We start from the raw sequence: 13313 nt of genomic DNA, 5'->3' as shown, positions 1-13313 counted from the left end.
TATACATATACAATATATATTAATTCCCATTGAATTTTATATTTTATGGGACACCCACCACAGAGAAGACAAGAAGAAGAGGATGAACAGGATGCCCTGGATTCACAGGGGTGGTAACTAACTTTCCCCTAATTTGTCTCCCTTTCTATCCCCCTCCTCTTTTTTATATTTCTTTCTATCTCTCTCTCTACCTCACATTTACTGATAAATAAAATCCATGCTATTGACTATGGCATATGGTCTTGTTTGCACCTTAATTAATCTCCCTTATAATCAGATTGTAACACATATCTGAGACAGTGCAAATTAATTTCAGAGCTCAAAACCTACAAATGAAATTGCCAGAAACAGTAGTCATTTATTATAAGAAATTTTTAAGACGTACTACCATATTCCATTAAGTCTTATTACCACATGCAATTTTTATTTTTAAAAGTTAGCAATATAAACAGTAAACCACAGTGTAATTGAATTCAGAATATGTTGACAGACTGCTGAGTCAACTGGGGACTGAGGAAATGAGACACTTCCACTGGATTTCTGCAGGGATCAGTTCAAGACCAGTATTTGCATCAATACTGGAGATGAAAATTGATTTTTAAAAGTTACTGGCAATAATATCTATGGTTGACAGGAAATGAGAGCACAGTAAACAGGACAAAGGCAGTCAGAAAGAGTCATCTGTCTCACCTAATTTAAAAGAGAAAAGGAAGAACAGATACTTCTTGTATGAACTAGGAAGATTCTCACAGAAAAGACCTACCAAGAGACTGAAACAGACAGACAGACAGGAAAATCTTTCTGGAAGTACTTCGATTTAGCATGCTATTTATGAGATGTCAAACAGCTAAGCAGACATCCTGAGACAATGTGCTGATGATTTATAATTTCATACATGATTATCAAAAAAGATTCACAGACACCAAGAATTACCAACGGAATAGGAAAGTTCTTGTATGGAGAAAGTGAGAAGCCACCAGCAGAGATTACTTGAGGGAAGAGACACAGAAGAAGAGCTAGAATAAAATATCCAAAAACTCAGGAGTAAGAATGCATCAATTCCCTTTATGCTTGACCCCTAACAACAATGGGATCTTCAATTACCACTAAATCCAAAATTATGAGGAAATTTCCTCTGTATAGAAAATGTACTGCATGCCACTAAAACCTGCTGATGCCAAAGCACACACAAAATCCTGACATATCAGGACTCAAAAGAATATGGCCACAGAGGCATTCAGCCTTCTTATAATGACCCTGCTGCCAAAGTTCCACTGAAGACTTGAGACAACATGTCCTACTGAATTTGCTCCACAATCAGTATGTATGATGGCAGAGTGATCCCTACCAGACTTCAGAGACAGTGTTTGCTTTGTAAGCTGATGATACTGGCTTACAAAAACAGCAGGAAAAGCTGGATATCTACAAGAACTGTGCCAAAGAAGAGTAGTTTCAAACCTGTTGCTCTTATGTATCCTGCAAATCTGCTGCAACTACAGGACTCCAGAGAGCCTTGTGAGAGACTCCAGGCACACAAGATGCTACAGCTCTGTGTGGAACAGTAGGTCCTCCTCTGACCTAGACCACTCAAATTAAGTCCTTAATGCCTGGTTCTTGACAAGTGTGGGTATCCTCTTCCTTACGCTAGTTCAAAGTCCCAAACACTACAATGCTGCCCTTTCCCTGATATCACAGGACCACAAATAGTAACTATACTTTCTCTAAATACTGCCCTGTTGCTTACAGCTTGAAACCCTATTAGCAAGGGCAACCCAGAGTGGGCTGTGAGACTTCAGGTGACTTATTTGTTGCTGTTGTTTTGGAGAAAAAAACACAGGATAGATTATTTAAACCAAACAAAACAAAACAAAACAAAAAATACACTTGCTTTTGAATTCAAAAGAATTCATCCCCATTTTTGCATTCTTGAAAACAGTGCAACAGCAAGTGAAAACTAAAAGCATAATTTCCATAGTAATTTTTTAAATGACAAGTTGTCACCTAAGTAGATTAAAAATAAACAAAACACTTGAAGTAGTGAGGGTATGAAGTCAGCATACTTTATATTCAATAGTGGTTGTCCACATGCAAAAGGAATGTGATGTTCTTCCCCCATGGCTAAACAGTGATACTCCCTAACCCAAAATATTTAATTAGGCAACGTTTAGGAGACTTGACTAAAAATTTCAGAATATTTACTATTAATACAGTCTTCTGAGAAGAGGAAAAATTATGCACTATTCTCTTTATAAATATTGCTTTTATTCCTGTGTGTACAGACACTTTCCTTTTCTTCCCATTATTAACCCTCAAAAAGATGACACTTATGTCATGAACACTGTCTGAAGCCTTGATTAGTGGCATCTTGGAGAAGAAAAATGGGAAATGTCCTATTTCTTTTTAATAAGATCTCACCAAGAGCAAATAAAGACAAAGCAGATATGTATGTCAACTTGATACTAACTCTAATTTTTCTTTATGTTTACTGTTAAAAAAATAAGATTTATACTCCTTTTTTTTTACAACAGTTTAAATTCAGAGGTACCTTTACAATTACAATAATCACGTTGATCCCCATGCATTCACATGGAGATAAAACTTCACTGTAAGATGACTGTGCAACAGAAAATGCTGAAGGACTCCTTATTTCACTTCCTTCTTGGCGTACTCTACAACTGCAAGAATGAAAACCTCTTCATTGCAGTGATTCTCTTCTGACAATTCATGCAACAATTTTAATGTGGCCTAGCACATTGTCAGTATTCAAAAACAGTTACTATAAAACTACCAAAGTCTTTTTATTATCTGCAAGTGCTTGCCAATTTTCTTACACCGCTTTCCTCTTCTGCTTAACTACTGTGGTAGTGCTGAGTTAATCCCCTTAGAATGAAGAATCTAATTAACATCTATTAGGCATTTAAACATTAATTAGACTATAGTAATTAATACTCAAGCTAATACAATATTTAAGTCTACGATGCGCATTTCTGCTACTGGGTGAAGTTTTTGCTCTTTGTTACTCAGAACAATCAGCAATAAATTCTGTAAAAATAACAATGTAAGGCAGCATGATTACTTTTTTGAGCAGCAAAGTAAGGATGCCCCAGGCCACTCTTAACTGGACTAGTCTCCTCTTCCCCCTCCACTAGTTTTCATCCCCTGAAGGGAAGGACTAAGTCCCAAATGTCATCTGTGTCTTGGGTTCAGTTTCCTTGAGTGGTAAAGAGGAAAGAAGAGACAACTCTCATTAGAAGTTCTGGTTCCAAGCATACAGTTCTCAGTTGCATCCAACTAAGCTCCACTAAGTATTTTTCATCACAAGACATGCAAAACACAACGCCCTCTCCTAATTCCAAAATAAAGGTAGTTTAATCAATAACACAGGTACACTCCACCATCTGTTATTTCTAGTTCTGTTGTTTCAGGGCTCCTTATGCCTCTAACCATCACCCTTCACACAAATGTAGACAAGCTTCAAGGACAGTGAAGTAAGTTTTCTTTAAAAATTACTGCAATAGGTGGGAGAGTATAAACACTGAAGATACACACACAATTTAAATATCTGTGGCATGAAGAATAGACAGGCATAAACAGGATCATCTGGATCATCAGTTGAAGGAGATGCTGCCATTTCCAAGGAAGGTTTTTTAGACTTTTTAGAAGGTTTTTTCATACCTCATACAAAACCGTAGTATTACCATGAAGGAGAGGTCCATAGCAAATGTAGGAATGACCAACAACCCAGCCTAAATCAGAAGCTGCCCACCATACCTAAAATTAAATATAAATAAAATTATAGTTAGGAGTAATAAAAGGCATTAAAAAAAATTTACATGACATTTAAATAGAATTACCTCACCAGGTTTGAGGCCGTATACAGCAGACATGGTCCAGTTCAGCATAACTGCATAGCCACCAGTTGGTCTCACAACACCCTAAATGAGAAAATTTGAGTATTTAAGATCAAGATTTGAAGGATACAATCATAATGCTGTGTTCAATTAAATGCTAAGGATTTAGCAGCAATGGAATCAAAGTTGTCCAACTTCAATACTTCTTACTCAAGAAAAGGATCTATTCCAACAAGAACATGTGAGCACCTCCACTAAAGTAATTTTTGAAAACTAAAACCAAACATACAATAAAGCAAACATTCAGAAGATAACTAACAAAGCTAAAATTCTCTCATAAAAGTTGGATATACAAATATTCAGTTAATATATACTGACAAAAAATAAGAGTTAAAGTATTTACCTCACTTAAACAGTACCATCCCAATGCTAGGCATATTTTAAACTCATTGCCTACTTTATCTATATCATCTTCACACCTGCAAAGTAGATGATCCCTGAAAAAAATGGGGTTAATTACTCCCTCAAATATCCCTTTTTGCTCTGACTCTTTTTAAAGATGTCAGAGTATATTCTTGAAAGTTTACTATCCAGCACGCATGAATGCTAAATGAATACCACCCCAGTCTTGAGCTAAAAGAGGGATCTGAAAATTAGAATGAGAGGTCATCAACAGCATCATGCACCTTGGTAAACCAAAAACCAGCTCTGGAACATCATTAACAGGAAACTTTTAGACATATTTTGCAATACTAGTATGGTCAATATATATTCCATCACCTTCTAGCACATTATTCCTAGAAGAAAGAATTAAAGAAACTACGTCCTATTCCTAGAAGAAAGAATTAAAGAAACTACGTCCTGGTGTCCTGAACTAAAACTCAGATGAAACCCACTGGACCAAACAAATATGCAGTGTGCAGACATTACAATGCAGCTGTCTGTGCTAGGCATGGTATATTCTCTTGATGTACTTAATAGAATGAAATAGGCACTTTCAGGCCTCATCCAAGAAATGAGGGACTGCAGAGATACATTAACTCATTAAAATGGAGATTGCTAAGGCAGAGAATGGTTTACAAACACTTCAACAATTTCAGACAGGAGACTGCCTTTATTCAACTCAGCTTCTAACTTAGCCTCTGTTCTGAGATCAACAAAAGTTTTTAGGATGATCATAACCAATCCTAAAAAAAATTCATGTAGTTTTACCTGCATGACCATTTTAATTAAGTAAATTAGATCAATAAAAAAGCAATTTTATTCACTGAGAGTTACTTTTTGTAGCTTACTTTTAGTTGAAAATCTCTCTCTTGTAAGGGTGATTGATTCAAGGTATCTTTATTTTTCTCTGCAGGGACAACACATTGAAGTAAACTTCTGAGACCTATTACCTCTGAGATACTCTATTGATACCCACTCAAGGAAAATATCCATTGCAGCAAAGGATCTTATCTTGGTTTTTTTGACAATACAACTGTATGATTTAGGATATATATGTTGCTTTCAAGGGCCCACATTGAAGGTAAAAGCAGAAGACATTTTTCTCAGCAAAATTGATGTTTGTTTTCCCTTACATCCTAAGAGATTCTGAACTTTAGACAACTTAGGCAACGCCATTAAATAATTTTTAGCAGTATAAATGTTCTCTCCAGGATGTGTGATACTGTCTGAATCAGTGGTGGCAAGACTATTGCCAGAAAATTATATTCAGCTTCTCTTCCACATTGTAAAAAAGCATTTTAAGTACCAGGCAAACACTCATAAAATTAACTTTTAAAATACAATCCTTTAAAAATACCTTGTTAAAACTAATTTACATTCAAAACAAACGTTTTCAAATACCCTTTGTTAATTTTCACTTAATCTAAACTTCTATTTTCAGGGTATTATGTACTCAGAACTGTGCAGTAACAGAAGCATTCAGAACATGCTTTATTTCATTTAATCTGTAATGTCATTCAGTACATCTTATCTACAAGAAAATTAGCTAATATGTAAATAATGAACAATATTAGTCAGCAATAAATGCAATCACACAAGTGATATATTAACTGGTCTTGTCATTAAGTAACTATACTATGCTTATCTAAGAAAGTTAAAACACAGAAGATAGTACTGAATAAGACATTCTGCTATCCTCAAAAGTTTATTTTGTATAAACAATTGAAGAAAATGCATCTTATCTTTATATTACTACTGTTTAAATTTAAAAACATTATTTATTCCTAGACACTGCCTTTAAAATAGTGAAATGTGAATAAATGAGATTAAACCATTTGTAGAATGCATATAATTTACAACATTGTGCCCTGGCAAACATTTTAAACCTTTTCAATTAAATATTTTTTCATGGGGAACTGCAAATAGTTGGTCACAGACACTTAGACTACTGATAGTCCTTTACCTTGGGCAAACCTGTTGTTCCAGATGTATACAGAATATAAAGAGGATGGTCTGAGGGAACAGAGACACATTTTGAACACTGGGCTTTTGCAAGCTCTTCTTCCCAGTCGAGATCACGACCTTTGGTAAGAGGAACATGGCCCTGCCCATTGAAAATAAGAAAATTGTCAAAAGAAAACCACATGGAATAAATGTAATTCATTAAAAAAACATGTACTATTCAAATTTTTTATACAGTACTATTCAATTTTCTGTAATCTCTCTACTGCATTAGTTCTATTTTGTATTTAAATCTTATTAATATAATGCTCACCTTTAAAATAAAAAAACAAACTACAAAAATACAGTAAAATATTTCTTGCAAAAAAGTAAAGGCACGTGCTCTACACAAATAAGTGAAGGTTAACATAAAGGCAGTACGACTGTACACCCACCAAATTAGGTCGCTGGTAAATGAGAACTTTATCAGGTTTGCTCTGTACCCTTGCCAGTGCTGCTTCTAGGAGAGATATGTATTCCACTTTCCTTTTCGGTTCTACTCCAAAACTTGCTGTTACAATAAGTTTGGGCTGAAAAGAGAAGAGTTAATATGTACATTTGCAATGTACTTTAGATATGTAACCTAATATTTTTTTTTATTAAATTCAACATATACAATTTATCTTTACATAACTATACACAGGGGTTAGATCAGTTTTCTAGAGTAAATCAAGCTTGTGTGATCTTGCTGTCCATGCGTCTGCTTTTTCTTTGGAAGAACATTAATACCTTCTGACACTTCACTGTTTTCAAACACATTTGAGTAAGAAATCAACAGTATTAACTTCTTACTAGTTCCATAAATATTAATGAACACAGAGAAACCCCTGTCCATCTCAGCTCCTCCACTAAGGAAGAGTGGTGCAGTGATGTCAACAGTTAGCTGTACTGTTTTGCATTCTACCTAATGCTTCCAATTTCACATTTCAATACTAGCTGAAGAGCTTTGCTGGCTTTTTCACAGCCTGCAATGAAAGTCACAGGACAGAAAGGAGAAGAAAGAGGGAAAACAAGGCAAACAAGAGATGGCAAGAAACTAGAAATACAGGAAGAGAATAAGCAAAAGTCATAAGGCACATGAGGGAAGTAAGGCTAGAGTTTTTCAAGAGATGGTTGAAGGACTGAGGGTGCAAAATTACTAAAAAGCAGATTTGTATGGATCTGGGGCTTTTTAGACTAATATCTGCTTACAAATGTAGACTTCACATCTTTTTCAAGAAATTAACCACAGCTTTTTTGTAAGACTGCCTAAGTGAAGAAATCTGCATAGAAGCTATTTCCACTTCAGTCCGAAGCTTGGTATTTTTTTTTTTTTGTTTTTCAGGAGAGAAAAGGTAGCACGAAAGAAACTATGTGTTAGAAAACATATTTTACTTGGAAAAGAATGAGTCTTCAATCTCTGTTGTTTTGAAGTTTTAGAAATGTATTTATCATATGGTGCTCAGTTTGATCAAGCTAGTTTACTAATTGTATGCATTAGCATAAATCCCATTAAGTAGGCATAAACCACAGTGTCACAGTTAAGGCAAAATTAAATTCAGCAGAGAAAGCACAGATTAAATAGTTCTCTTGTGCAATAATAAAATGTTTCCTGTCCAAATCTGTCATTCAGGAAAGATCCCTAATTGGCGTGTATTCAATATAAAGACTCTGGATGAGTTTTAAAATTTCAGCATTCATTGATTTTCCTTTTTGGAATGCACTGATTTAACAGAAGATGATACAATACAATGCAGTTAAGCTGAAAATTCATTGGGAGGCCACCCTTTAGTGAGACTGTAATAAATAAAAGATGCACAGTCCTATTCAAGTGTTATGATGAAAGACTTTTGTTATCACTAGCTTTATAGTAATTTGTAGATGATCCCACCTCTGCTCATCAATTGCCTCGTATGTAGTAAGGACATCTAAAAATAAGCCATACTAAATTAGCTAAGGTGATGTACTACCAAAGTGAAGAAGCATCACGGATAACTCCAGGCAAATCAAAGGCCCACTAATGGTTTTAACTGCTCTTTTCTTCTCTCTGCCTAATGACATTATTTCTCCTGCACCTCTGCTCCCATGTTGCCTTCATACACCCATTTCCTACCTCTTCTGTGGCTCCATGTAGTTATATGTTAAGATTAGACAGACATTTAACAAGTCTGAAGAAAAAACAGCAAGAGTTCAAGGGTCTGCTGGAGAAGAAACTACATAGCTGGTGAGCTATAGAAAAAAAAAACAGCAATGTTATGAAGTAGAAATGAGATAAAGCAAGTGTCAATAGTAAAAGATGCTGGTACAAGACCAACATTTTATTCTGTTGTAAAGACTCCTTCTACAAATTCTTCTATACTCTCTAATACTCCTCAAGTGATGCAACTGACACTCCTGAAGGAGGGGATGCCATCCAGAGGGGCATGGACAAGCTCAAGGAGTAGGCCCATGACAACTTAATGAGCTTCAACAGGGCAGAAGTGCAAGGTCCTGCACCTATGCCAGGCCAAGCCCTCCAAAAATCAATGCAGTCTGGGGAATGAAGGGATTGAGAGTAGCGCTGCCAAGATGGACTTGGGATACTGGTGGATGAAAAGCTGGACATGAGCAATGTCTGCTGCAATGGGACAAAGAGGTAATGGTATTAAACTATAAGAGGGTATATTTAAACTAGATGTAAGGATGACATTTTTTGCAATGAGGGTGGTGAAATACTGGCACAGGTTGCTCAAAGAAATGATACATGCTCCATCCCTGGGAACATTCAATGTCAGGTCTGACAGGGCTCTGAGCAACCTGATTTATCTGAACATGCCCTGCTCACTGCAGGGAAGTCAGACTAGATGACCTTTAAAGGTCCCTTCCAACTGTTCCATGATTGTATGAAACTACCTATTGCTTTAACATTACAAATTATATATTCCCAGACTGAAGTAAAAGGAAAGATGACAAAAAATCCTGTTTTCATGCTCTGTATCACTTCATCACAATTCACTGCAGAATGCCTGTAACTGCCAATCTGACACAAGTAGAAATTACCAGCTGCAGGACTTTGCAGCATTCCCAGACCTATTTAAAATTCAAGATAAATTAGTCTAAGCTGGCCAAGTGTACCTTTTCATAGTCGCCAGAAAGTGCTTGTTATTTCTTTCACTCAGACTTTCCAACAGAGTATGAAGTTTGACCTTTCTTCTACAAGATCATCTTACAACCAGCTTTCCACTGCACATCTTTAACGCTTTCTAATTAATTTTACCAATATCAGGTCCTGTACTGCAGCATCTAAACCAATTCACATAAAAGCCTAATAAAAAGGTTAACTTATTGTGCAACTGCTTTATTTATTCAACATTTTTACTGTCTATTACAGGTACTTACAGGCAGCCTCAAGAGTGTGCAATTCACTTATCGTGAAAGCTTTGTCACGCTGAAAACTGGAGCATGTTTCGAAACTTAGATTGAGGATATGCCTCCCTTACTCACATTTTAATTATACATCAGATGGACCAAAAATCATCCATAATACTGCCTTTTAAAGAAACTAAAAGGCAATGTAAATTAGGACTTAGTTCATGGTTTGCAGCTAATAATTATATAGCTAACTCTTCAAAAGAGTTGCTATGTGACCTTTGGTAGAAAATTTTAACTTCCTCTCTTTTCATTTTAATGCATGAAGCAAGGATTATGATTATTGCGCTGTCTCCCTTTTATCCCCTGAGGAAAAACCATTGGGATTAATTAGTCAATAATTACAAAATACTCTAAAGTAAACATGCTACATAATTTGTATTTGTAGCAACCTCCATTTTTAAAGCTTTTCTTTTTCTTATACATTATTTTATAGCTTGTTAGAAAAATGTGTAAGTGGGAAGAAAGGGAAAACTAGAGAGCTGTCGTTAGCCTTTTTTCATCATTCCAACAAACCATTTTGGCCATTTTATTAACATCTTTGTTAAAGCATCAAGGAGAGAGGGGAATGCATTCAACTCTCTATTTACAAATATTTATAAAACTGAAACATCAGTCATCTAAAAAGCATTTCGGCACACAGAAATCTACATAAAAGTTCCACAAATCCTGGAGAGTTGAACCCTACACAAAATCCTCTCTGGTTTATACATCTAAGTAACATTAATTGCTTAGATGAATGATAAGATGACTACAACAGAGAGTCTGAATGCTTTAGGTGACTGATCAAGGTGACAAAAGACTTTACCTTGTTCACTAGTGGAAAACAAGAATAGGCCATTCCATTGTTAGCTGGTTTGAAACTAACACATACTAAGCAAGCTACTAATATGCCTATATAAGGTACTAAGAATAGTCAACTACTATTTTCATTTCAGTAACACAGACATCATAACACTTTATAAACAAGTTCAACTTATGCCGAACACAGGAGCCTTTAAAGCATTCATCTCTATTAATTATGCAATCAGCACAGTCACTTATTTAGGACAACTGTTTCCATAGCTGTCAAGAGGGATGGCTCCTTTCTGGAGAGTGTGGTGGGGCAGTGTGGGTTCAGCATGGCGTGAATCGTTTGTCTCTCTTGTACACTCTGCTATCAATATTGTTGCTGCTACTGTTCATTTATTTCATTGCTGTTTCTAGCACATCGTTCTTACATCAACCTGATCTTTACCTTTTAGGCCTCCAATTTTCCTCTTCATCCCACCACAGGGAGGAAGAGGGAGAGGGGGGAGAGACCAAGCAACATAAGGTTTGGAGTGTTTCAATGAGAACAATAGATTGGGGAATACCATTCCTAAATCATAACATAGCTGAAAAAATGAACTACCTAATATGCCTAAACATCAGACAAGCCAGTGAAACCACTTAGGTTAGGCAGAATTTTCCTCATACTTTTGATGAAAATGCTGAACCAAAAGCCAATACTAAGGAGATGCTTAGTAGAAAAAGATTGACAAACATGAGAACAAAGTACACTCTATGCAAACAACAGTGTGTTAAACTCCTGCTTTTGTAGAAGGGGTCTAAATTGCTCACTCCATGTCTGCTATACAAGTATCAACCTCAGCACAGACGTAGTACTTTGCTCATATCGCAACAATAGGTATTATAAACAAACCATGTGCCACACAAAGAGAAATGTTATCCTGTCTGGGAAAAAATCCAAAGAACGGGTTTTTGACAATAACTAATAGGAGTAACTAAGGCAATGGTGTTTATTGCTTCAAACAGGTTATTACCTTTGCATGATCAATGCGAACCAAAAGCTCTTTAGATGCAAATCCCCCAAAAATCAGGCTATGGATGGCTCCTATCCTCGCACAAGCCAGCATACAGTACACGGTCTGTGGAATCATGGGCATGTAGATGACCACACGATCTCCTTTCTTCACACCATGTTTGATCATGACATCAGCTAATTTGGAGACCTGTACTGACAAAACATTCATATTTAAAGTTTCTCCAGATCTGCTGCTGCCCCACTAGAAAAATTTTCGTACAGTCAACAGATGCACAACATCAAAGAGACAAGCCAGTAGGATAAAGAAAGCTGATGTGATGTAATCAAGGTTCAGTAAATTTAAGACAATTTCTTTCTTGCAAAAAACCTACTAAGACATTTTTCTTTCATAAAATAAAAATGGAAGGAGACCAATTATTGTACTCAGTACACCCAAAAAAAAAAAATCAACAGCAATGTCTAGCAAATTTTTAAATGAGAGCCTACCAGTCATTCCTTTATTCAGGTAACAGTTTATATTTCTCAATTTTAGCTCTGGGGAATTAATGTAAACAGGTCATTTCATAATATAAGTTCTGTCCTATCTAGCTAACTTTGAAACAAATCAATATGTTGTAGTATTTTCTTTACTGCAGTGTCATAAACTTCTCAACCTAAGACAAGAGACCTTATACTCTGAACCAAAGGGAAACACAAATTCAGAATGTTATCTAGGTTTAAATATCTAGGTTTAAAATCAATTCTTGCTCTCACTGTCAGATTTTGTTTTTGCTATGCAGAAACCTAAGAGAGACTATGTACAGTAGCAAAGGACTGGAACTCACAAAATGCTATAGACTGGTCAGCAGCAATGCCCCTGTAACACCATGAGAAAATATTTATTATTTTGACAGTACACAATATTTGGTCATAAAAGTAGTACTGAATATTTCATTAGTATTTACCACATAGTAAGCTGGATTATAGTGAGCATGGGAGCCTGTGACAAGCACTGTGAAGTTGTCCCAACCTGCTTGTTGTGGCATGGCAATGTGGCATCTTCTGAAAGAAATGCTTTCTTTTATAGTATTTAAAAATTTGAGTTTTCTCTTTTTAAAGAGCCACTACATTCAGTCCTAGAATCCTCATAAATATATTGAAAAGGACATAAACTGCTTTCTATGCACTAAGAACATCTAAAAATACCCAATACTAAATCAGCTATGGTGATGGACTTACCCAAGCGAAGAAGCATCATGGATCACTCTGTGCATATCAAAGGCCTACTACTGGCTTTAAGTGGTCTTTTCTACTGTTGTACCTCTCTGCCTAATGACATTATTTCCTGCACCTCTGCTCCCATATTACTCTTATATATCCACCTCCAACCTCACTGTTTCTCTCTTCAGTGGAAATACACGTTCAGACTTTCAGTAACCTGAGACAGTAACATCCAGAAGTTCCAGGAGCATCTGCTCTGTCTTTGCATTAAATTTGCAGCTCATCCACAATCAAACAGCACATTTCTACATTCTCCCCGAGGATTTAAGAAAATGGAAACACAGAAGCCCCAAGCAGGCACTCTTGCATCAGAAGATACTGCATAAGTTCCATTTCCTGTAAGCATTGCATAAATCTGTGCTGTTATTTTCAACCACAAGAAATAACATGTTTGTAAGGCAAAGTCATCACCATACCAAGGTGAAAACTCACACAAACACAGGTATCTATATGATAGTATGGAACAGATATCTTAAATATTACTGATTTTCAAGAGAAAATATATTTAATGCTAGACTTATTAATAAATTAATATAAATTAATATAAAACTGATATAAAGTAT

The 13313-nt window shown here is 35.9% G+C and overlaps 1 protein-coding gene across 1 annotated transcript in view; it reads right to left on the bottom strand.

Moving 5' to 3' along the window:
* The window catches only part of ACSS3 (acyl-CoA synthetase short chain family member 3), a 65349-nt gene that overhangs the window by 41932 nt on the left and 10104 nt on the right, over positions 1-13313 (bottom strand). The window contains 5 exon segments of the mRNA XM_054514949.1: positions 3676-3771; positions 3855-3935; positions 6259-6399; positions 6692-6826; positions 11489-11677. Of these exon segments, the coding sequence (XP_054370924.1) occupies positions 3676-3771; positions 3855-3935; positions 6259-6399; positions 6692-6826; positions 11489-11677 (642 nt within the window).

The sequence above is a fragment of the Molothrus ater genome, chromosome 5 (genome assembly GCF_012460135.2).
Source record: "Molothrus ater isolate BHLD 08-10-18 breed brown headed cowbird chromosome 5, BPBGC_Mater_1.1, whole genome shotgun sequence".
NCBI classification, from domain to species: domain Eukaryota; kingdom Metazoa; phylum Chordata; class Aves; order Passeriformes; family Icteridae; genus Molothrus; species Molothrus ater.
The sequence above is the reverse complement of the archived record's forward strand: the minus strand, read 5'-3'. Positions and strand labels throughout refer to the sequence as shown.